General features: G+C 39.4%; 1 protein-coding gene across 1 annotated transcript; it reads left to right on the forward strand.

Annotated features, from left to right (window-relative positions):
• Positions 1-392: 392 nt before the first annotated feature.
• fxyd6 (FXYD domain containing ion transport regulator 6) lies at positions 393-23,774 on the forward strand. The gene is made up of 9 exons (XM_027013379.2): positions 393-660; positions 14,849-14,899; positions 18,518-18,541; positions 18,991-19,026; positions 19,239-19,313; positions 19,485-19,521; positions 19,659-19,708; positions 22,316-22,359; positions 22,561-23,774. Exons 2-8 carry the CDS (start codon positions 14,854-14,856, stop codon positions 22,342-22,344), a joined length of 297 nt encoding a protein of 98 aa, XP_026869180.1. The 5' UTR covers positions 393-660; positions 14,849-14,853; the 3' UTR covers positions 22,345-22,359; positions 22,561-23,774.
• The last annotated feature ends 221 nt before the right edge of the window (positions 23,775-23,995 follow it).

Raw genomic sequence — 23,995 nt, forward strand, 5'->3', positions numbered from 1 at the left:
GTCCGACATGCAGGAACAAACCTTTCCTGCAAAAGTCCATCATAAAATTCTACGTAACTTATACTTATAAATCAATATCACAACCTTCCTATAGCAATGGTACAGAAGTTATTGTTAGCTTTTTCACACCCATTCTCACTAGTAAGACTAAGGTGACTTATGGTAATTACACTATTATGCAAATCCATATCGAGGTTCACTCACACTGACCCACTGGTGGGAACATTCAGTCTGTCTGTCTGTCTGTCTGTCTGTCTGTCTCTCTCTCTCTCTCTCTCTCTCTCTCTCTCTCTCTCTCTCTCTCTCTCTCTCTCTCTCTCTCTCTCTCTCTCTCTCTCTCTGTGTGTGTGTGAGAGAGAGAGAGAGAGAGAAAGAGAGATCGGGGTCGGAAAGGGGAGGGGGACATATTTGTAAGAGCCAGCTGTGTCATTCGTAGAGCTCAGAGAAACGTCGCTTGGTTGATATTCAATATTATCTGACATAAGTCTGGGGAAAATCTAGCCGTCACTTACACACCTTTTTTAATTAAATTTTTCTTGCTGTCATACAGTTCACCTACTAAATCTCCGACGAGTGTGCGCTGTGCAATCATCGTCTCTCTGTAGGAAACTGTTTTCTTCATCGTCATTTACTTCTTACACAACTAATCGGAAAACAAAGGTAAGATGTTAGATGGTTGATTGCAGTTTGTTTTTTACACTTGGTCACACATATGACTATACGTATGTTTAGGTTTTGTTATACGTTTGACGTAAATGTATGGATTAATATTTCAGTAGCTAATGAGAACCTGAGGTACTAATTTAGGTTACTACAGTAAGGAACTTATGACAGTTGGAATAAAGGTATATGATCAGTCTTGTGTACCGGCATGTAATCGTAAACATTTCCTCGCAGTTAGAAGCCATAGGTAATGCTTCAAGTCCGCGGATCTGTTTGCGACTGTACCAAGAGGGTGTGTCCGAAACGCATTGTGTGGTCGATGAAGCACCTGGTTAAGATATATTAAAACGATAGTAAAGCCCATTTTTGTAACTGGATTGTTATCAAATGGTTACAAAAGCAGTATTTATAATGGACGGAAACATTTATCAATGGCTCATGAATTGCAAAACGTAAACAGTTGCCGCCTCCTCATCGTAAACTACACTGGTTTGTAAAAATGATGGCGCGCCTGAAATGCCAATTCAATTGGTCCTTGGAATAGCTGAGCTCGAGCGCACAACAGGTAGCAATCTCTTTGTGAAGCCTGTAGTTGTCACTCAGCAAAGCATCGTAGGTCAGTCCCAAAAATCGAGCATTTCTCCTGGGCAATTACATTTCGTTATTGGCCATTTCAAGGTAATAAACACTTTCACGACTTGATTTTGTCCAACCATGGGCAGGTCCCTTCAGTAGATGTGCCCCTCCCAGGATTCTGAGCACATTATCATCCGCCATTACATTGACACAAATGGTCTTCTGTTCGATTTCCACTTTCCACGCTACCATAAGATACGAGCTTTCCACCATGCTGCTGCTAGATTTGGGTAATCACCTGGCGGAAGTAGTTGCCATAGTAATAAATGAGTGAAATGCATCTGGCAGCGTGCCACTGAAAGCCTTGTTGTCATGGATACTTCATTGTTGTGATGTAGAGGTTTACGTTTAGCCCTTACTTGGCTCTGATGACATTTTTGCTCGTTGTGACATCCCAGAATCGGAAAACGCCTGACTGACAGCATGGATAAACAAACAAATAAATAAACAAACAAACAAAAACCACCCTCAATCATGCCTTCATCGGAAATAATAAAATGATAAATATTTTACTTAGTTCTTTTTTTTAAGGTTAGTTTAGGCACCTATTCTTATTTAGAATTAGAAGAGAAAGAAGGCGACTAATTTAATGAAATACTGTAGAATCCCTAAAAATGCCCGAAAGACACTTAACTGCATTTCTTTCTGTTAGCCATGTTAACCATAGCACTCTTAGTGCTACCTGAATCTATGTCAGGGGAATAACAAATTGCCCCAAGTACGAAGAGGCAGATTTAGAGCGTTGTAGAGAGGGCAGCATACAGTATGAGATGGATTACTTTGAGAAGCTGTTTGTTCTTTCATTTTTAAAAGAAAGAGCGGCTGTGTGTGTGTGTGTGTGTGTGTGTGTGTGTGTGTGTGTGTGTGTGTGTGTGTGTGACTGTGTGCGCGCGCGCGCGCGTGTGTGTGTGTGTGTGTGTGTGTGTGTGTGTGTGTGTGTGTGTGTGTGTGTGTGTGACTGTGTGTCTGTGAGTAAGTGAAAGAGAACTCAAGAGAGGCTGCCCCATTTCTAAGATTATGAATATCACACCAACACTTCCTGTGCTTGTGCTAAAACATCTAGTCATAATAGCTGTAATCACAACTCTCCTCTATTCATGCAGTCTCAGCACCAGCAAAATCTGTCACAATGAAGTCTCTGCTTTTCACATATGGCAAAACAGCCTTTCCATATGTATGTTGCTGACACTCAGTAATACATGCATATTGGATGCCAACGAGACTGTGATATGTAAGACCTTGAGTGGGAGTTGCCCCTGATGGCATTTGCAATTGAATTAGTGGAGTGCTATCTGTCTGTATTTACATATACTAGGCATTACTCAAAAATTATATGACTAGAACATATACATGTGCTGGAATTGTCCCATTTCACCATCTTAGAGGTTAAGTAAGGCAGAGCTTTGATGAAGCCCAAAACTGGCAGACAGTGCAGCCCCAAGTGCCTTTAACAGTTGGTCACACAGCCACCTGCTGGGTCGGGCTGTTCTTATTTCAGAAGTGCAATGACGCCACAATGACAGATTGTTGTTTGGCTATTGTTGGCTCAAGAAAGAGGATTCAGAATAACACAACTGTCTCACACTCCTCTGACTGCACAGTGCTCAAGCATTTGTGCAAGGTTTGCTGCCATCCATGAACTGGAGTTTGTGATATCAGATTCTGCAGCTAAAATCAGGCGAATTCTGACAGATATGCACCAACTTGTTTTGTTAAACTCTGCTAGTGGTTAATATATTTCCTTTTCTGAAGCATTGTGTACTGTATGGGTGTGGAGATGTCTCAGATGGATACTGTGCTAGGAATGAGGGGAGACAAAAGGCTGGAGACTGGAGAATGCAGACCATCTGACTAGAGATTGGAGACTGGAGACTGGAGACCATCTGACTAGAGACTGGAGACTGGAGACCATCTGACTAGAGACTGGAGACTGGAGACCATCTGACTAGAGATTGGAGACTGGAGACTGGAGACCATCTGACTAGAGATTGGAGACTGGAGACTGGAGACCATCTGACTAGAGACTGGAGACTGATTGACGACTGAAAACTGTCTGGAAACTACAGAATGGAGACTGACTGGACACTAAAGATTGAAAACTAAAGATCTGAGGCTATCTGTTTCTGCTTGGAATAATATTACCACCATATTCTGTTTAACACACTTAAGTGTACTCATAATTGTGGCTTGCATGGTTTGTATTTATTCTGCTATCAGTGGTCAATCTTGAGTGGCTGCAAGGTTGCAGTCTTGTCTAAGGTTCAACCGCTGTGACCTTGAGTAGAACCAAATGACACCACTTCTGTATGATGCAGAATAGTCTTGTTCATCTGTAAAGACATTCATCCTATTTCTGATGTAGTTGTTGAGCCATTTAGATGTTATCTGTTATATGACACTGGTACCTCTAGAGTGAATGGCTGGCTGATGAAGCTGATGAAGCTGAAACAGCGCCAGAAATTTGGTAAGTTACACCATTAAAACAGTATGGTAGAGTTACAATGAGATAACTTGTTAGGCTGCTGACAGTGCTCATTATTGCTTGTCATCATTGCTGTTTCCATAAAAATGTATAGTGTTTTTATCCTTACACAGTCCTTATTTTATTGCATTCTATAGTTTTATTTAATAACATTCCTGACAATACCAATTTTTGTTGCACTATAAAGCCCAGTTTTTCTAAATACTGACCCTCATGCTCATATGAATGATCTTGGTCATTACATACATGTCTTTGGTCATGTATTTCCTGTAGTATATGACATTTCCTAATAGCTTGAAAGGTCATACAAGGTGCCAGTCTCCACCAGACTCCTGAGCTTACAGGTTCATTACTGGTGTTTAAAGTATTATATTGCACACAATTCTTCCAGCAAACACTGCCTTCAGTCTTTCCCTGTACCATTTCCATTAATATTTTCTATATTTAACTTAGTGATGTTGAGGAACAGACCACCAACATGGTCAAAGGGTATAAGTGCTCTGTAGAGTTTTCTCACCTCCAGTAAGCTCTTGTAATGGTCAAGACAGTAATGATTGATGACCCCATACCCCTTTAGAGTACTGCCTAATGATGACGTCAGATAAGTCCTGCCATTCTTCCTTTACCTTTCATGTCCTTTTCAATTACTTTGTATATGTGGCTAAAAGCTCTTTGTCCCCTAGATGTGATGAAAGGCTTCTATATGCTCCAGACTCCCTCACCCTCACCCCAATGCTTCACATTTTAATGTGTAGTCCACCATTACAGCCCTCATAAAACCCCATCACGCCTGTAACCAGTCCGATGAACTATAAACTCCTGCATGGACTCCATACGCTTTCTTTATCTTCATGTGAGACATGTACCCTGCCATGTTGTCATGGCTCAAACGTCCTCTATACGTCCAGCATAGTCGCCGCACTACCTAGGTCTTTGGCAGACTTACCACCAGTCACCAGCTTTTTCTCATGATTCAAACTCAAAGGTTTTAGGATCTCCATCTTTTTCTAAAAATGCATTTTTAGAAAAAGATGCCATAGGTGTGTATAAAATTTTTAGTTTACAATGACAACATAAGAAAGATGAAAACATTATCATTTCTGGGTTGCAATATTTGAATAAGACAATGACAATGATACATGAATCCCATTATGCTCCCAACAGGCAATCTTATCCATTCATGACAGATAGTAGCACAAACCCTCTATAGCGCTATGCTCTTGTGTAGAATGAATAGCCAGGATGATGAGCTTAGTTCTAGTCTTCAAATATAGTAACATATATAGCTACTGTATGGTAACATATTCTCTCTCTCTCTCTCTCTCTCTCTCTCTCTCTCTCTCGCTCTCGCTCTCTCTCTCTCTCTCGCTCTCTCTCTCTCTCTCTCTCGCTCTCTCTCTCGCTCTCTCTCTCTCTCTCTCTCTCTCGCTCTCTCTCTCTCTCTCTCTCTCGCTCTCTCCTCGCTCTCTCTCGCTCTCTCTCTCTCTCTCTCTCGCTCTCTCTCTCTCTCTCTCTCTCTCTCTCTCTCTCTCTCTCTCTCTCTCGCTCTCTCTCTCTCTCTCTCTCTCTCTCTCTCTCGCTCTGAACACTACAGTGTTACAGCGACCTCTAGAGTCTGTCATGCAATATGGACACAGCATATTTCCCACTTTCCCATAGTTCTATCAATGCATTAGGTAACAGACCTAATTATGAACAAAATAGGTATAGACATTAACATAACTAACTCGCAATGCAAGCACATTCACAATAATTGTCTTAATGGTAGTCACACTGGAATTGGTTTAACCTTTTTTAGCGATGATTATGTTTTAACAAGATATAAGGCACCAAAGGAGTGAGATATAGAACATTCAGTGTCATCATACTTATTTACTTCCTAAACATCTGTTTGTCAATGTGTCCTGTCTGTTATCTATTATTTGTTTCATATTACATAATTGGTCAAATTAAGGGGAGGGTGTCTGACCCATCAAGGTGAGGGTGAAGTGTGAGGTAACACAGGCCCAGGCGTGTTTCTGTGTGAATGACTCGGCCCATCTGCATTTGACTTAGGTTACTCTGTTAGGGAGTGCTAATTTTGATGTGTGCCATTTTCTTTCCATTCACCAGAGTAAAAGTCCCCTGTCCTACTTGCTCTCTAATTTCTGCTGGCTATGAGAACTTAGAATGTCCTTGAGATTCATGCCATTGTAGTTTAATGCCATTGTAGTTTCTTTGGAGAACAGGTGTGTGTACGCCACATTTAGTGTCAAATTCCTTTTTCACCTTAGCTTGCTGAGTGGACACCCATTTGCACACTACATTGTCATCTCCACTGGCAGGCAGAGGAGTTAGAACATTTAGATGAGTGCTCATTGAACTACTGTTAAGCACTACAGGACTCCAATAATTAATATGGGTAATATGTGGTGTGGTTAATACAACAGTCTTGGTTGACATTTGCACTATGTCACGGGAACCCCCCAAGTCACGTGGTATGACCTGCCGCATGCAGGGGGGTTCACGCTTGTTTGTGGCCATGCCCCCGTGAGGGCACGCACCTGCATGGGGTTAATTATTTAGTCTATTTAAACCCCTATCAGTGCATACCTCACTGATGGTCATTGTTTGTTTGTCATTTATGTTAGCATCCATGTATGTCTAGCCTGTGTACATGTTACAGTCGTTGTTTGTTAGGGTTAAGTGTGTTTATGTTCTCTGTTAATATCATGTGTGAGTGCCAACGTTGTCTGTTACATGTTGTATTATTAAATGTTTCACAACGTCAAGGGAGTCTGTGCGTCCTGTTCCACACCCTGCTGACAAAATAAGAATTTAACTTGATTATTTGTTTTTACCATGTATATGGCAATCAAAATTTTGAATATTAAATCTTGAACACTAGTAGCTAAGTGAGACTTTGTTCAGTAAACATGAAGACACCAATTTACAGTGAATTTTACAGTTAGGGCTGAAGAATGGCAGATTTGATGCCGCTCTTGAGAACTTGGTGGAAGTGTTCAGTTTTCAGTTGCCCCACTGGCCGCTGGGTGGTAATGCCCAATTCCTTTCACCTTCAGGAATGCTAAAAATTAAGGAGCTGTAAACTGTAGGCCATTATCTCTGGGCTCCATGTTGATTGAAATCTGATGTAAGGAACCAATCACAATTACCCATTGCGCACTTACCAAATGCAATAGAAAACTTTGGAAATCCATTAGTGTGAGTGCGTAATGGCAGTCCCAGATAGCCATCTCAAATGGACCCACCACATGCATTGCCAACATTTTCCATGGATCATCTGGAAATGGCCTGGGACAAACTCTTTTGTATGATGACTGACACAGTCGACAGAAAGAGACCGCTGAGTCCCACTTTTGTCACAAAAAAATTCACTCAGCCATTGCTTGGTGACTGTTGTGGGTCAAAGCTGCCATGGTTTGGTGCAGTGAGAATGGTGTGGTGCAATGAGATGTGTTCCACTTCCCTTTTCACCTGGTAGAACGGAAGCAGGGGCTTTTGAAGAGTTGAAGAAAAAGGGAAGCTAAGTGTGGTCAATCTGAGCATGCAGCTCATGCACTGCAGAACAAGACCAGAAAGCAGCAGCAAGCTCATTAGATAGTATATCAGTCAGAGCTGTAGACAGCAGGGCCACGAATCCAGACTCAGTGTCCGGGTCATTCTCGGGAGAAGTAGAAGGTAGATGAAGACAGGACAAGCAATCAGTTGAGCATCATCAGCAGCATATGTTTGAACTGTGACAGGGTAGAAAATGTTATTACTGAGTCAAACAGGTAATGAATAGTGTATCCACATATCTTGACTTACTGCACTGAATGCATATGTGTGAAGTGGTAAATTGTCCAGTTTTCTGAAAAGCTTTGCACTTTGCACGAGCAACAGGGCAGTTCAGAGCATTTGTCAGATATCTGCTTGACATACAATGGTAACAAGAGTGAGCAAAGCTGAAGGGGAGCTTATGGAGGACCCAGTGAGGGGTGAGTGCTGTGTTAGAGGCTTCTGTCTATGACCTCCATCTGCTGCACTCAGTTTAGACTGCACCACAGATAGCAATCCTAGCAATCCACTTTGCTTATTCACTAGAGATATCAATCTGGGGTGCTGTTGTAAGTGCTTTAGCAAACTCTTAATTGCAGTATCAAGAAATTGGCCTATGCCTGGTTGTGCACAGCTTGATTCAGTTCAGCAGTAACCAAATTTGGTTCATTGTAACCAAATTTGTTATGCTCTTGTGTGAAATGAATAAGCAGGCAGGAAGGATGATGAACATAGCTTTATTCTTTGAACATAATAACATAAAAATACACATCTTTCCTCTCTCTCTTTCTCTTGCTGTCCAAACACTACAGTCTAACTGTGAGCTCTAGAGTCTGTTATGTAGTAGGGACACAACACAGTCACTTAGAGTGGTGACACTAAAATTAGGATCTCAACAGGAGGGTTGAGGGCTCAACAGGAACTCTTTCACTTTTTATGTATAGATGTTAAATGCTCATATTTCAGGGTTTTGTAGGGGCTAACATCACAACTGTGCTATAGCTGAGCCTCTCCGATCGCATGACATCACATGTCTGATATTGACGAAACTCTCCAATCACATCACATCTCTGATATATCCAGTCCTCTCATATGAAATTAGATCTCTGAAATATCCATGCCTTTCATATGATATCACTTCTGTAATATCTCCAGGTCTCTATGACATCATGTCTCTGATATAGCCAAGTCTCTCTGCTAATGACCTTTGCCTGTTGCTGCTCTCACATGTACTCTTAGGCAGCTATGATGAAGACAATTCTGCAAGAAGATAGGAAACTGTGAACCTGGTAAAGTGAGACAGATTTACATTTGGATTTATAGGATTTGTTCTTTATAAAGTTTCTTTCGAGTTTTGTTTCTCACCACACTAAAGTCTTTATTTATTACTTAACTACGTTCTGGAAATGCAGAGCAGGTCATAATGAGTGGGCTGATGTGTAACTGGAATTTTTTTGTTCTCTACTGGAAAAAAAAAAAAGTAAGCCTGTGGCAACTAAAAAAACAAATTAAGCGTTTAGATTTGCTCCTAAAAAAGCCCCAGGAGGATGCCCCGGAGGCCCCCACTGCAATCCTCCAATACACCCAGCAGCCTCTGAACCCCCTGATAGTTCCTGACCACCCCCCCCCCCCCACCTTCTTCTTCCCCACCTATCATCCCCTGTCACACCAGACAACCTCTGATTCACTTGACATCCTCTGATATACCCAACAGCCTATGTAAACACCAGTGATGTCCTGTTTATTTTTAAGAGGCTTGCACATGACCAAATGGAAGCAATATTATCACAATTTTTGAATTTCCTGTGCAGTTCATGATCTGTAGTCCCTGTCCATGGCCAGGGGTCCATGTCCACAGGTGGTGCTATGGACGATCAAAGTAGCTGTTATTCAACATAACAGAATATACACAGTTCAGCCATAATATTAACACTACCTGCCTAATAATGTGTAGGTCCCCCTCATGCTGTCAAAACAACTCTGACCCATCAAGGAATGGACTCCCAAATCCTCTGAAGGTTTCCTGTTGTGTTTGGCACAAAGGCACTAGCAGCAGATCCTTTAAATCCATGTAAGTCAGCACATGCCTCAGATGCTCGAATGGATTGAGATCTGCGGAATTTGGAGGCCAAGTCAACACTCTTTTCATGTTCCTCAAACCAACAATTTTTGGAGTGTTGCAGGACACATTATCCTGTTAAAAGAGGCCAATTAGGGAATATCATTGCCATGAAGAGGCATACAATGTTTAGGTAGGTGGTACATGGTAAAGTAACATCCACATAAATGCCACGCCATAAGATGTGCCATTTTGGAGATACTCTGTCCCAGTCTTTTAGCCATCACAGTTTGGCCCTTGTTAAGGTCACTCATCCTTTCCCATTTTTCCTGCTTGCAACACATGAATTTCAAGAACTGACTGTTCACTTGCTGCCTAATATATCCCACCCATTGACAGGGGCCAATGTAATATGATAATCAGTGTTATACACTTCATCTGTGAGTAGTTTTAATGTGGTGGCACCTCAGTGTTCACAGAGATCATCCTTAACAATAATATAATTACAGTTTATTTGGCTTAATTAAATCATGGCAATATCCCCAAAAATTTAACTCATATATTACCAGGGTGCATAATTTTCTATATTTACAAGTTGAACAAAATAAGTCTTGATTCTGCCATAAGCTAAAACATATATTTAAACCTGTAATCAGTGAGAACTATAATTTAGTTAAATAAAGGATAACTGCTACTATGTTATCCTTCTTATCATTACTCATAACCATTATTTCCCTTTTTGTTAAAACTAAACAATTTAATAAAATCCTGCAGTATAATTTTTGCATTGAGACAGAAACTTCAAATTTTAAAAACCGAAAAGCTGATGGGTAGCTTGCTGGCTTTACTAAAATGTTGTATATAATAGCTCCGTTAACGTAAGAATCATAAAAATATCTACCTAACCTGTAGGTAAAAAAAAAAAGAAAAGAAAAAGTCTTGTTTTGGCCATAGGTGGTAGCCTGGTTAAGATACGTCCTGCTCTGAGAGTGCAATCATAACACCTCTAATTCAATGGGCTCTTTCCCACAAAACAGTTAGTGTTCAGTGTATGGTCACCTGTATATCATATCCTTAGACACTTTTTTGAGTTTTTCAATACATAGAGAGAATGTAGCTATTGTGTCCTCATGGCTATTTCTGCAGGTCACTAGACCACCGTTGCCTGGATATTTCTCCTTGGTGGTCCACTTTCAGTATTGACACATATACAAATTCCAGCAGCACTGCAGTACCTGATACACCAGCACTGCACCTATTACCATGCCAACACCATGTCAGTGTCCCTGCTGTGTTGAAAAGTTGCACCAAACCAAATATTATACAGTTTATATGCTGTCGCCAACAACTGGCTGTTGATGTATAGAATAGAGGATTGAATAGATAAGGGAAGTATGGAATAGAGGAGTGAATAGATGAGGGAAGTATGGAATAGAGGAGTGAATAGGTGAGGGAAGTATGGAATAGAGGAGTGAATAGGTAAGGGAAGTATGGAATAGAGGAGTGAATAGGTGAGGGAAGTATGGAATAGAGGAGTGAATGGGATAGAGGGAAGTATGGAATAGAGGAGTGAATAGGTGAGGGAAGTATGGAATAGAGGAGTGAATGGGATAGAGGGAAGTATGGAATAGAGGAGTGAATAGGTGAGGGAAGTATGGAATAGAGAAGTGAATAGGTGAGGGAAGTATGGAATAGAGGAGTGAATGGGATAGAGGGAAGTATGGAATAGAGAAGTGAATAGGTGAGGGAAGTATGGAATAGAGGAGTGAATGGGATAGAGGGAAGTATGGAATAGAGGAGTGAATGGGATAGAGGGAAGTATGGAATAGAGGAGTGAATAGGTGAGGGAAGTATGGAATAGAGAAGTGAATAGGTGAGGGAAGTATGGAATAGAGGAGTGAATGGGATAGAGGGAAGTATGGAATAGAGAAGTGAATAGGTGAGGGAAGTATGGAATAGAGGAGTGAATGGGATAGAGGGAAGTATGGAATAGAGGAGTGAATAGGTGAGGGAAGTATGGAATAGAGGAGTGAATAGGTGAGGGAAGTATGGAATAGAGGAGTGAATAGGTGAGGGAAGTATGGAATAGAGGAGTGAATAGGTGAGGGAAGTATGGAATAGAGGAGTGAATGGGATAGAGGGAAGTATGGAATAGAGGAGTGAATAGGTGAGGGAAGTATGGAATAGAGGAGTGAATAGAATAGAGGGAAGTATGGAATAGAGGAGTGAATGGGATAGAGGGATTTATATATATGGGGGTATATGGAATAGAGGATGAGTGACTAATTTTGCATCGCTTTATATTTTTATGGCAAAAGCTGAAGAAATGAGTAGAGAAAAAATGCAGATGCCTCCAGGTGTACCGCATGATGAAAGCATTATAGCAGCATGTATAAAAATGACTAGTTAACCTTAATTTCTGACTGAGAAAACATCAGGAAAAGATCTGAGCACCCTGTAAAGAGGTTAAAAGAGTTTCACTCAGAAAGACTGCTCTGTGTTAACTGTGTCTCAGCAGAAGCAATGACTAAAGTAATTGTGGAAGATCTGTGGGAGGGCCTTCAGTAAATAGGTTCAAAAGTGGCAATTCAGTAATGATGTTGGGGCATTGATATGACATGTAAGGAAAAACAGAAGTGCAGATGCATTTCAGGTGACTAAAAATGTCAGTGCAGTATCTGATCAATGTGTCAGAACAATCAAACAGTTACTAAACAAAGATTTTATAGTAGAGTTTCAGAACATTATCCCTCCATTAGAAATGCACATTTAAGTGTTCACTGAAGCAAGGTTCAAAGGGCTTTATTGTCATTTCAGCTATATACAAGTACACAGCAAAATGAAACAATGTTCCTCCAGGACCATGGTGCAACACAACACAAAACAAGTGCAACAGAGTACACACTACAGGAGTGCAAACTATACGATACAGTGCAAGATGTCAAACAATACAATACAGTGCAAAATGTCATACAATAAATAAATACAGGACAGGAGCAATATACAATGAACAGACAGTGCATTTGACAGTGCATTTATTTTTACCAGTACACAGTACTGGGAATATGTAAAGTGGGTTGTGTAAAGTGTATGTAAAGTGGGTTGTGTCAACATAAACAATAACCAAATAACCAAATAACCAAATAACCAAAATAACCAATAACCAAAGGTACTGCTGTATAGAGTGCATGAGACTTGCCTGAATGCTTAACCCCTACAGTGAGAGAGTGTTTGCTCTGCTATGCTGTAGGGGCATTTTACTGGCATGGTTCTGGTCTGCTTGTCACCATAGTGCGGAGAGTCACTGTAAGTCCGATATTAAGCTATTCTCTTTGGTGACCTTTATCATATATTGGCCCATTTTTGTGCTGATGTGAGTGGTCTGTTTCTGAATGACAATGCCCCTTATCCACAGGGCCAAGGGCTCACTGAATGATTTGAAGGGTATGACTATTGTGTAAGTCATACATTCTGGCTGTAACAGTCACAAGATATCAACCAGAATGAACATCTATGGGAGACTGGACTGGACTGCCGTGTTTGATAGCACTCTCCAACACCAAAACCAATTAGCGGAGTATCCTTTGGGTGACTGGTGTTCCATTTCGGCACGTCTCTGGGTCAGGGGAGAAACATAGGAGTGGCACACTTTTTACTGCTCACAAAAACAAACAGAGGCAACTGCCCCACATCTAGCTTTTTTCCTATGCTCTTCACTTTTTAACAGTTGGATTCAGTTTACTGTGCTCTCACTCTCACTCTGAAACATATCTGGTGCCCCCAATCTGAATCAGCCCCTGGATCACTCAGGGGGTCTGTCTCTCAGCCACGCAGACCATACACAGCCACCATTCTTCTACAGTTCCACAGGCTTTTAGGCTTGTCCTTTAATTTGATACTGTAACGGCCCCAGTGCCGCAGGGCACGGTGCAGGGCGCACAGACTCCCTTGACAGAGACAGACGTTTATTGACTTACAACGCAAACAATGATGGCCCTCACACATAACATGAACGGTGAACATGAATGCACATAACTAGCACAAACAACGTGACCGTTAACAACTGCAACATAAACAATGACTAACAATGATGCACAGATCAACGGGGGGTGAAATACATACAGACACACAACACTAGACCATGTGCAGGTGTGTGTTATCAAGGAGGGCGTGATTACAAACAAGACAATGTGACTTCCAAAGCACGCGGTGGGCCGTGCCACATGACCAGTGGCAAGGGGAGCATTCAGTGACAAATACCTAGCTTCAGAAACAAAAGCTCTCCACAATGATTAAAAAAAAGAAAAATGAAAAAATGTTATGAACTGCACATTAACATAAAAATTCTGAATTATATTTTGCAGCACTGCCCAAAAGCACCAACTAGAAGTATCATACATAGTTTACTTATATACATTAGATTTAAATACTGTATATTGGGGCATAGTACTGAAATTTAGTAGATGCGTAGTGCTGAAATGTAATAGATGAATAATATTTAAAGAACTGAAATGTAGAATATTGCATACTACTGAAATGTAGTAGATGAATATTTAAAGAAAATAGCTAACAGAACTGTATATAGTAACTGTCATTTTTACACACCTCCTGGTGAACCTTGTCAACACATTTCCATGTCCACAGACAGGTAAATATTGTATAGCCTAGCTGGTCTGGCTCTGGTAAATGCTGTATAGCCTACTTGATCATATCAGATATGCAGTTACATTATCAAAGAATCACACAGATATCAAATGCTCTGAGCATTAGCATTTGATATTAGAGCAAGTCAGAGGATGATTCTACCTATCATGATTCTATCAGGTTAATTATATGGATAGGAGATATTCATAACTTCTCCAGGAAATTAAATGGGGCATGTAGACAATCCTGGTACATAGACTTTCTCAGTAAATCTTGTCCATTTAGCACCAAGCCAAAGGGCATGGCAGTTTTCAGTGTCATTTTGGAACTATGTCATCTCTTGTCATATTCTCACTCTGTCACATTGAACTGAATGGATTCTTCTTTTGTTTTTCCCTCTAAGGTGGCATGAACCCTGATTTGCCTGCGGTGATATAAACTAAATGTTTCATGCTATGTTGCTATTTTATGAGTTGCCAATTTATAGTTAGGGCATGAGCAAATAGCTTTAGTAGCTCTCATCAATATGTTGCACAAGAGGTGGAAACACTGTGAGGTTAAATGGTGTTTAGATTTGGCAAAATAAGGAATCTATCCTGCTGACAATAACAGCAAATATCCCAGTCTGAGTTTTCCCTTTTTTTTTTTTTTTTACTTTGAGTAGCCTCTGCTCATCTGTATATGCACCATTGCAGATGAGTTCTGAGTTCGTAAACATGAGTTCCACTGACAATGACTCTTACTAATATGCTTTCGTTCTCTCTCTCTCTCTCTCTCTCTCTCTCTCTCTCTCTCTCTCTCTCTCTCTCTCTCTCGCTCTGCAGTTGCCATGGAAACTGTTCTCTTTTTCTGTTCGCTCCTAGTCTATGTGGCTGGTAAGTGCCCCACCCACCCAATGTTGTGTGTCCATTAGGAATATGTGAGTGCACAGAAGGCAAATGAATGGGGTTCATCGTAACACTAGATACACAACGCATACACATATTAGACACATGCACACAGAGTAGCCACTAGACACTCACATTACCTATGGCCTAAAATTAGTCTTTAGCCTGTCATGGTCTTATATATAGGGGAGTTGGTGGATGTGTCTATATGCTAATCTGTGATTTATTGTGTTTGCAGAATCCTGTTTTTCTGGGGTTTTTGTGTTTTGTTTTTTTATCCATTAAATTAGTTAATGCATTTAAATATAGTACCCCACAGGGAAACATCTAACTCCCCACCCAAGTAGGACACGAATGTGCCATCTCTGCACACAATTTCCTTGCTTGCACACGGAGCCCTGTGCAGTAGCAGTAATGGAGTAACCTGACTTGAAATGAGTAAACAAACTTTGCTTCCTATAGGCACAGCGCTCTGTTGGCCTTCTGTGTCTGTAGTCCCTGCTTCCCATCCACCCCATTTCTTTTCCAGTATATTGATATGTCTCCAGAATTCTCCGGAGACCCTTCAGCACTTCCACTATTACGTCCTCTTTTCTTACCCGCTTCCCTGAGCTCTCCTTTCATTCTCTCCCTTTGTGTTCAGTTCCCGCTCCACCAAGTCTACTGAAATTGCCTGGATTGTCTGTCACTTGCCCTTAATTAGTCCCATAGATACTTTTATATAATACACACCTATGTGTCACACTAACACATACACACACATACTACTGATTCATATGAAACAAGGGTGCAAATTAATATGTGAAGAAAAGTGACTTTAAAAAACAAACAACAACAACAGCAATAATAGTAATCATCATCATCATCATCATCATCATCATCATCATCATCATCATCATTAAAAGGATACAGTGTCATAGCTATAAAGCAGTCCTGTTCTATGGTACCCCAAGGCAGGGCTGGGTGTTGCCTCCTCAGCCCAGCTGAAGGACACTGCGTAACTGAGTGGAGCATTTCTTTAGAAGGTCATTTTTCTCTTCAGAACCTGCAGATATTTTAACATGTGATTTTAGCAGCAGAACTGTAATGGCAGGTAGCTAAAAGCTCAAGGCTATTAATTCAGCATTTTGGTACATTTATTACATGTGAAACACGCACACACACCTACAAAAATAATCAGTGGAGTTGACCGTGTAGCAGTGCGCAATGACACATTACTCTAATGTTTGGCTATGCAAGATTCTAGCTGAAGAAAAAGCCAGACCCAACTATCCAAGGCAGCAACTTGTCATTGATATATCCTTACTGAATTATTAACAGTGACATTGTCAAATGATTTCCATTATCTGGGCTGTGTTAATATTTGTAGGGTGGTTTTATATGGAATGTCATGAATGCCAAATAAAGGGTAATGCATAAAAGCTTTTTTTTTTTTTTTTTTTTTTGCAAACTGTTTTTACCTTGAGCTTTTGCATGCTTTAAAATACAGTAATGGTGACAATGCTTTTCACAATTAAGTGCCTTTGCTATGATGAATTAAAAATATTTAGGTGCTGCAAATAAAACAGAAGTATGGCAAGTTTTTCATTGCACTTGGGCAGCCAGGTCACCTCACAGCATTCTGGTTGGCCAAAGATCATTCTGAATATTAGTTTTAATATGATAATTAATAAGATTAGTGGACTTACATATATGTATAGACAATTTTGCATATTTAAGTATTTGTGCGGTAAACACAGTATCTTCCACTTTTCTGTTTTTCCAGTGTGTTCGATGTGGCACAGAAACAGAAACATCTCTTTAAAAAAAAGGAAAAAAAGCCCAGATCCTTCTGATGATTTTCTGATAAAAAGAAAACATTAGTTACGTACAAATCCAAGCAGATCGATTAACAAAACAGAAGGAAGTGTCATAAGTGCATTTTTAAACAGCATACTGGTTTCTCTGAAAGTGCACCAGCATGTCTGGCAAAGGCTCTAGAAATTACAGGATCGCAATATTTCAATATAATATCTGTATTTTATATATATATATATATATATATATATATATATATATATATATATATAAAGAAAGTATACTATCTTGACAGTTGCGCAGCATACAATTCTGAGACCCTACTCCAAGAGGCAGGCTGAAAGCTGTTTTTAAATGTTTTAAATGTTTAAGATTTATGATCTCCCCACCTTGCTCAAAGCCCTATGTGTGCCCTATGTACCCCTGCCCTACTCTAGTACAGCTTTATGAACTAAAAAAATATTATTTTCTATTTAATTTTTTTTTTTTATGATTTAGGTATGTATCTATGAGATTGAGTTGAGTTTGAAAATAAGAGATATGTTTATGAAAAGGTTAGCCTGATGGGGATTTTCAGATTTAAAATTCCAAAAGGACATGGAGTCAAATATACAGAATCTTAGAGATGTAAAAATCTGATTTTGCTGGGATTTCACAAAAAAAAAGTTGTGTGCTATAGAATCAAATGCCTTATACTGTAGATGTCTAGAAATATAAGTTTAACAGGTTTAAGAAGATCACTGCAAGTCTAGTCATTTTTTATTATTGTTGTTAAATTATTGTCTCATATTTGTACAGATTGGGTGTAATCAATAATGGTGCATGAAAACATAAATTCCTTTACCTGGATGCAGTGCAGTTTGGCCCAACCTAACCAAAAGACTAGAAGTGAAAATATGTTCAGCATTCTTAGGGTTGGATCAATTATTGTATGGCAATGTTCTTTTTGTAATTTTTTTCTCACATTTTGGCTGCATTCGAACAAAATACAGAAAGGCAATAGCATGCACTACATTCACGTGTGTGACCTTCACTGAGTGACCTTTTTAGGAAAAAGCAATGTTACTATAATTAATGAGCAGCAAAACTAGCGTTCAAGAAAAATGATTAAGTCTACATTTTATTTTTAGTTTATTTTTAGTTGTGAGATATATATATATATATATATATATATATATATATATATAATAGGAGCAGTTGCTTTCATGTATTGCTTTTAAGTTAACACTGAAAATCTTCTACACTTTTGCAACATTCTAGCCAGCTAGCTAACAATGTATGATAGTTCTTGTTTTAAACCCAGTGCTGGTGTTCTATCAGTGTTAATTTCCCCAACACATCTAATATAAATGTAAGTTTGTAAATTAGCAAATTATATCACTGGTTAGTGCCATTTTAACCAACTCAACCTTGGTGAAGTCGTTACAGTTCATGGTAGAGCACAGAATAAAAGTTTCTTTAATGATATTATGCTGATAAATTATTTACAATATGATCAGGTACATGGACTAACAGTAAAGAAGATCATTAAGATTTTAGTTTGGAGTCTTTGAAAGCTACTGCACATCTTATGTCTAATGCTGCTTCAGCAATGAGGAATAGTACGAGAGAAAAGCTGAGAGTGAATGGAATTGTAGGGGCAGAATGATATACACTACTTAGTTTCCTTACCAGCGAGGGCTACTGCTTGGAAAAAATCTATAAAGGCCTTTAACAGCATGTAATGATTCTCTGTTTTCTCTTTCTCACACTCTCATGCTCTCTCTAACTCTGTTTCACATCTTCCATCTATCTGTGTTTTTACCTTAGCTGTATCTGAAGCCGATGCACAAGGTAAAATCTATTTTAGTACTTTTATCTATTTGATTTCTTAACTATGTTTATGAAACATCTTCCAGTATCCTAGAATGCTTGGAGGAGGGTAATACCCACTAAGAGTAGTTCATAAGTCTGTGAATTGTTTTCTTTCACTTCATGTGTAGCTGTCTCACTAATGTTTAAGAGAAAAGGTCTAGAAGAGAAAAGAGCAGTGCAAGGTTCTATATCCAACATGTTCTCAACACAGCAAAGAACCACACACAGTTTAGCGTCAGCACTGCTTTTCCAGTGTGGTTTCTATCAGCTCACACTGTTGCTAGAAGGAAAAGTCAATAGTGGTGAAGGAAAATGGACAGAAGTGTGGCTCTGTACCATCTGTTTTATTTCATTTTATACGTTTATGTCTCAAAGTGAAGATATTTATATAGATGGTATTTTCAATGTGCTGTTTGTTTTTCTTTTAGATGGAAAGGAAAAGAAATTGGATCCATTTGAATATGGTAAGAGTTACATCATGGGGAATATTTGCATGATCTGTACAGGAAGTTCTCAAAATACTTACCTAGCTTTGGAAGGTTTGCCATAATGTTCTAATTGAGAACATCACACAATATGTTTTCACTCTTATAGAACATGGTACAACTTGTGATATGTTTAAGATGTTTTATTTGAGCAATTGTTTTTTATTGATGATATCCCTTATCTTTCCCAGACTATGAAAGTTTGAGGATTGGAGGTTTGGCGTTCGCCGTAGTGCTCTTCGCTCTGGGTGTCCTCCTCATCCTCAGTAAGAAATAACACTGTAGTCTAGAAGTATTTTACTTCACAAGCTGAAATCACAAATAGCATTCAGAAAGCTGGAAAGTATGACTTTGATACTTGGGAGTCTTTCTGCTAATCTATCAAATTTAGTGTGTCTGTTATAATTTAAACTTGTGTGTCTGTGTGTGAACCACAGGCCGCAGATGCCGCTGCCATTTTAACCAGAAGCCCAGGTAACTCCCACATGACTGTGGGTGTACACACTGCAAATAGGACAAAACAGTTTCCAAATGTGTTAGATGAACATGAGAGTTGGGTTGCCTAGTGTCTTATTCTGTGATGTTTAATTCTATATTTATAACTTTCCCAGGGCTCCAGGTGATGAAGAAGCACAAGCAGAAAACCTGATGGTGTCCAAGGGTGAGATTAAACAGTTTTAGTGCCAGATTGCGTCGGCCTAAGGCACTAATCAGTAAAGCAAGACTCAAAGCAACATCAAATATGGACAAACTGCTCTGGCAAAGAGGAACAGTGGGCAGAGCTCACCAACACCACACATTTGTCTGTTTCCATTTACTAAATATAGAAGGAAATGAAGGTTTATTAGAAGATTTATCTCTTGGTATAATGACCAATAATTTTGTGCCCTCAGACACATTTCTCAACATTGTGAGTGAAGATGGCAGAAATATAAGGTTTTCAGCTCAAAAAGAGCCTCTTGCCATAGCCACAACATTTTATTTTTAGAAAACCTTAAGAATGCTAGGTTCCTATTTAATGTAGCATGTAACTCAACAAGTGCTTAAATTAAGTGATTCTTCCAGACATTACTCGGGTTACTTCTGGAATTATATCAGTCATTAAGGATACCTTGACTAAATTACTTTCTCACTCAGCCTGGGCTATGTGCTGTGCTTTTGAAACATAGTAGTTGTTAAGCCTCTGCTTAAGAGAACATATCTGACCTCCCCAACATTTCCAACACACCTTTTCCATTTAAGAATTTGGAGAACATTGTTGCTCTTACGTAGGAAGGAATGGTGTTATTCACCCTGTTTTCTCTAAGCATCGCAGCACAGAATCAGAGCAGGTTAGAGTAGTCAGAACTCCTGTACCTGAGAGCAGGGCATATCAACCATGATGTGTTGCATAACTTATTGGACAGGTTTGAAAACACCAAAACCCAAAGGTCCTTGCTTGGATTAAATCCTGCTTAACAGTTTGTGTAAATGGGGAATATTCAGAGCATAAAATCCTGCAGTGGTGTTCCTTTCATTTTATTTCTTTAACAGAGACAGTGCTCATTAATCAACAGAGAGAGAATATCGAATAGAGAGAGAATAGTGTAAAGAGTCTGTTTTTAAAAAGGCGACCTAAAATAATCAAATAATTTGTCTTAGAGCTCAATGATTTTCTAATAAATCTAAAATCACTTAAATTAAACTTCTTTGGCATATTTTTACATGGGTTCTAAAAGAAAGATTAGAATCAATCCAGATACTCAGATACTTAAACAATGAAACAGGCACAATGTGCAGTGTTTGCCCTGCTATTATAATATCTGACTCTGGAGTTGAGCATGACCGCTGTGGGGAAAAAAATCTATATCAAAGGTTTTGGTTATGTTTAGCTTGAGACATGATCCGTTCAGCCATGTTGTCATATTGCTCATAGCATTGCTACATTTAAAGACATCCAGCTTCTTTGTGCTTTGTGCAGCCGGCTTCTTTGTCCATCAGCAGCAGCTGAATCTCCACATCAGGTCAAACAGAAGGCACATTATTCACATTAAAACTAAATAAAAGGGCCAGAGAACCTTGCAGGACACCATTTGTGTTAAGAGCAGTGGATTTATTAATTATTATTAAAAAGTTTATTAATAAATGTTCTTTGATTTACCATGTCAAAAGATGGCCTATTAATAGCCTGTTTTTGTTGTTTTCTCTCTTTGCACATGTATGCAACAAACATAATGTTGGCTTTTATTTTGATGCTGATGATGAACAGTTATATAATCAGTTTAGCCAGATTCAGCAACACAGCTATGTAAAATGGAGGACAGCTTGGATCACCAGATACTTCCCTCTGGTCTTTGTACAAACTCTGCTCAAAATAACATTCTCAATTTGGGGACTTTGTTATAACTCTTGATGTGTTGTTTGAGCGCCAAAGAAGTGACATTACTAACCTTATATTACACACACACACAAAAAAACTAGTTCATACCTTCATAACCTATAGAAAAGGTTATTTGTTTGTTTGGCTGGCTGCCTCTTTATGTAAACTTTAGCTAGTTGAGAATGCCACATTTGCATTCTCACCAGGAAAAGAAAGCCATAGCATATTACCCAGGTCTTACTGGAGTTGTACTGGCTGACTGTTAAATTCTGCATTAACTGCACAGTGACAGTCACACTTAGGGGCTTAAGGGCAGATCGCTGACATGGCTTTGGTGATCTTTCCATAGTCCATCTCGATCACTCTGTTGTACTAAACCGGGCCTACTGGTAGTCTCTGGTAATCTCTGGGATCACTCTATTCAGATAAAACAGGCCTATTGGTAGTCTCTGGTAATCTCTGGAATCACTCTATTCAGATAAAACAGGCCTAGTGGTAGTCTCTAGGATCACTTGCATTTCCCTGAGAGAAGTTTCTCTTGTATAGCTGCTAAACTCTGGGATAGTGTTTCACAAAGTATTGGGAGTGCAATCTCTATATGTGCTTTTAAAACCAGATTAAATAATATATCTTGTTTAGTCTGGCCTGTAACGAGTTTGTTGTGCCTCTTTGTTACATTTAATTTAATGTGATGTCATTTAATGTCAATGTAATGTTAATTTAATATCCTGCTGCAGTTTTTCTTTTAATTAATGTTTATCGTGTAACTTTATTAGTAATATATTATTTACTTTGTAAAACAAACTTTGAGATTGTGGACTAAAATGAAAGTTGTTATTATTATTATGATGATGTTATTTTTCTACCATTCTGCTAATTCCTCTTTTTCTGTTCCCTGTTTACCTAAAGCTAAGGAAACCCCAAAAGAAGAGAACTGAGACTTGTGCAGGCAGGTAAGAAAGAAGCATGTCTAATGTGCAGATACAGAGAAGAACGGTTTAACCAAATGTAGCTAATAAAGAATACATACTAGCATGGCTAATTTGAAATACTAGCTACTTGCTAAAGACAATACCTTTAAATAGTGGCTATTTATTAATTCTTTGCAACTTCTTGTCTTAAAAATATCCTTTATCATGTCTTTCACCCCACAGACTACTTGAAACAGAAACACATAGCCATGGCTGAACCACATTTTTTTGCGAGGGTGTTGGTGACGTTGATGTTGAGGTCAGTGGCTGTGGGGATGAAGATGATGACGCTGGGTGAGGAACACAGCTGGAGTTAAAGATGGGCCTGTGTCTGTATATAATCCTCTAGTCTTGTCATGTGACCAGTTCCCACATCTGTCTTTTTCCATATGTGCCCTTCTTGCACCAGTCTGTCCAGAGTGAGTTGTTGTAGAGAACCCTACCACTACTACTTGCAGGCTGTTCTTAATGCTAGTTCTCCTGCCCAGCTGAGCTCATGTGATTGGTTTAAGGGAAATCCCCTTTAGTTTTTTTTTTTTATTATTATCTTTTTTAGTTGCTGTTATCAATGGTGTGTTACATGTAATGGAGATATGTTAAAAATATATTTGAATATACATACAAAATACATGTGTGTGTGTGTGTGTGTGTGCGCGTGCGTGCATGCACATGTGTCTGTATGTGTGCACATGTGTGTGTGGGGAAAAATGGAGCTTGCAAGACTATGTGCCCATGACTGAAAATGACCTGTTTCCTGACAATTGAGTGATAGTGGATGTGCGCACATACGTCCCGACAATCCGACAATTAACAGCACCCACATGTGAGAAACACAGAAACAGTACCACCACTGTGCCACAGGTGGCACCACACCACTGTTCTCTAAATCAGCTGTACCACTGCCCAGCTCTGTGCCTGCTTATGGACCTGTGATCCACTGTCGTCTAGACACCAAGGCCACAGGAGCACTTCACCTCACCATAGTGCCACTAACTTCTGTCCTCCACTCTCCCATTTCACATGTAGCAATATCCAATCTCGAAATATACATGTCTATTTACAGATGTTCTGCTGTGCAACCAGTTGGTTTTGCTGGAGACAATGTGATTTTGTGTGTGTCTGTGTTGTGCCGCAAATTATCTGTGGTAATAAGCCTGAGAGTTGTAGGCATAGTGGTCAGCTTGAAAAGAGAAAAATGTATTTACTATTTAGCACATTTATGCTGGACATATCTTGAATATATATTGAGTCAAATACATTGCTAAGTATTTTAGAAAATGCCATGTTTATTAGAAAACTAATTATAAATACATACTATGTAAATCTTTGTGCAGCTGTATTGTATGACTGGATTTTGTGCTTTTACATACCAAATAAAGTCTGTCTGTGTAAAGTCAGTCAGAAACTACTTTTTTTTATTCAACACTTTACCCAACCACCAGTGCTCGATGAGTCCTGACTCAGGAATAAGGAGTTCAAAGTCGGTTGAGGATGGCTTCCAGCTTAGGTCTTCATCCATACTTCAAAGACAGGTCACAAAATGGCTGACATTACTCCTGCACAAGAGACATGCATTGTTACATGATCGACTTGTACTTGAGTGATGCTTCTGAAGGTT

This window comes from Electrophorus electricus, chromosome 15, assembly GCF_013358815.1.
Source record: "Electrophorus electricus isolate fEleEle1 chromosome 15, fEleEle1.pri, whole genome shotgun sequence".
Lineage (NCBI taxonomy): Eukaryota > Metazoa > Chordata > Actinopteri > Gymnotiformes > Gymnotidae > Electrophorus > Electrophorus electricus.

Excerpts from the sequence above, each read along its gene's own strand:
- fxyd6 (XM_027013379.2), top strand. The coding sequence starts at position 14,854 with ATGGAAACTGTTCTCTTTTTCTGTTCGCTCCTAGTCTATGTGGCTG. Across the intron at positions 14,900-18,517 it reads GCTCCTAGTCTATGTGGCTG|CTGTATCTGAAGCCGATGCA; the intron begins GTAAGTGCCCCA and ends TTTTTACCTTAG. Across the intron at positions 19,027-19,238 it reads ATTGGATCCATTTGAATATG|ACTATGAAAGTTTGAGGATT; the intron begins GTAAGAGTTACA and ends TATCTTTCCCAG.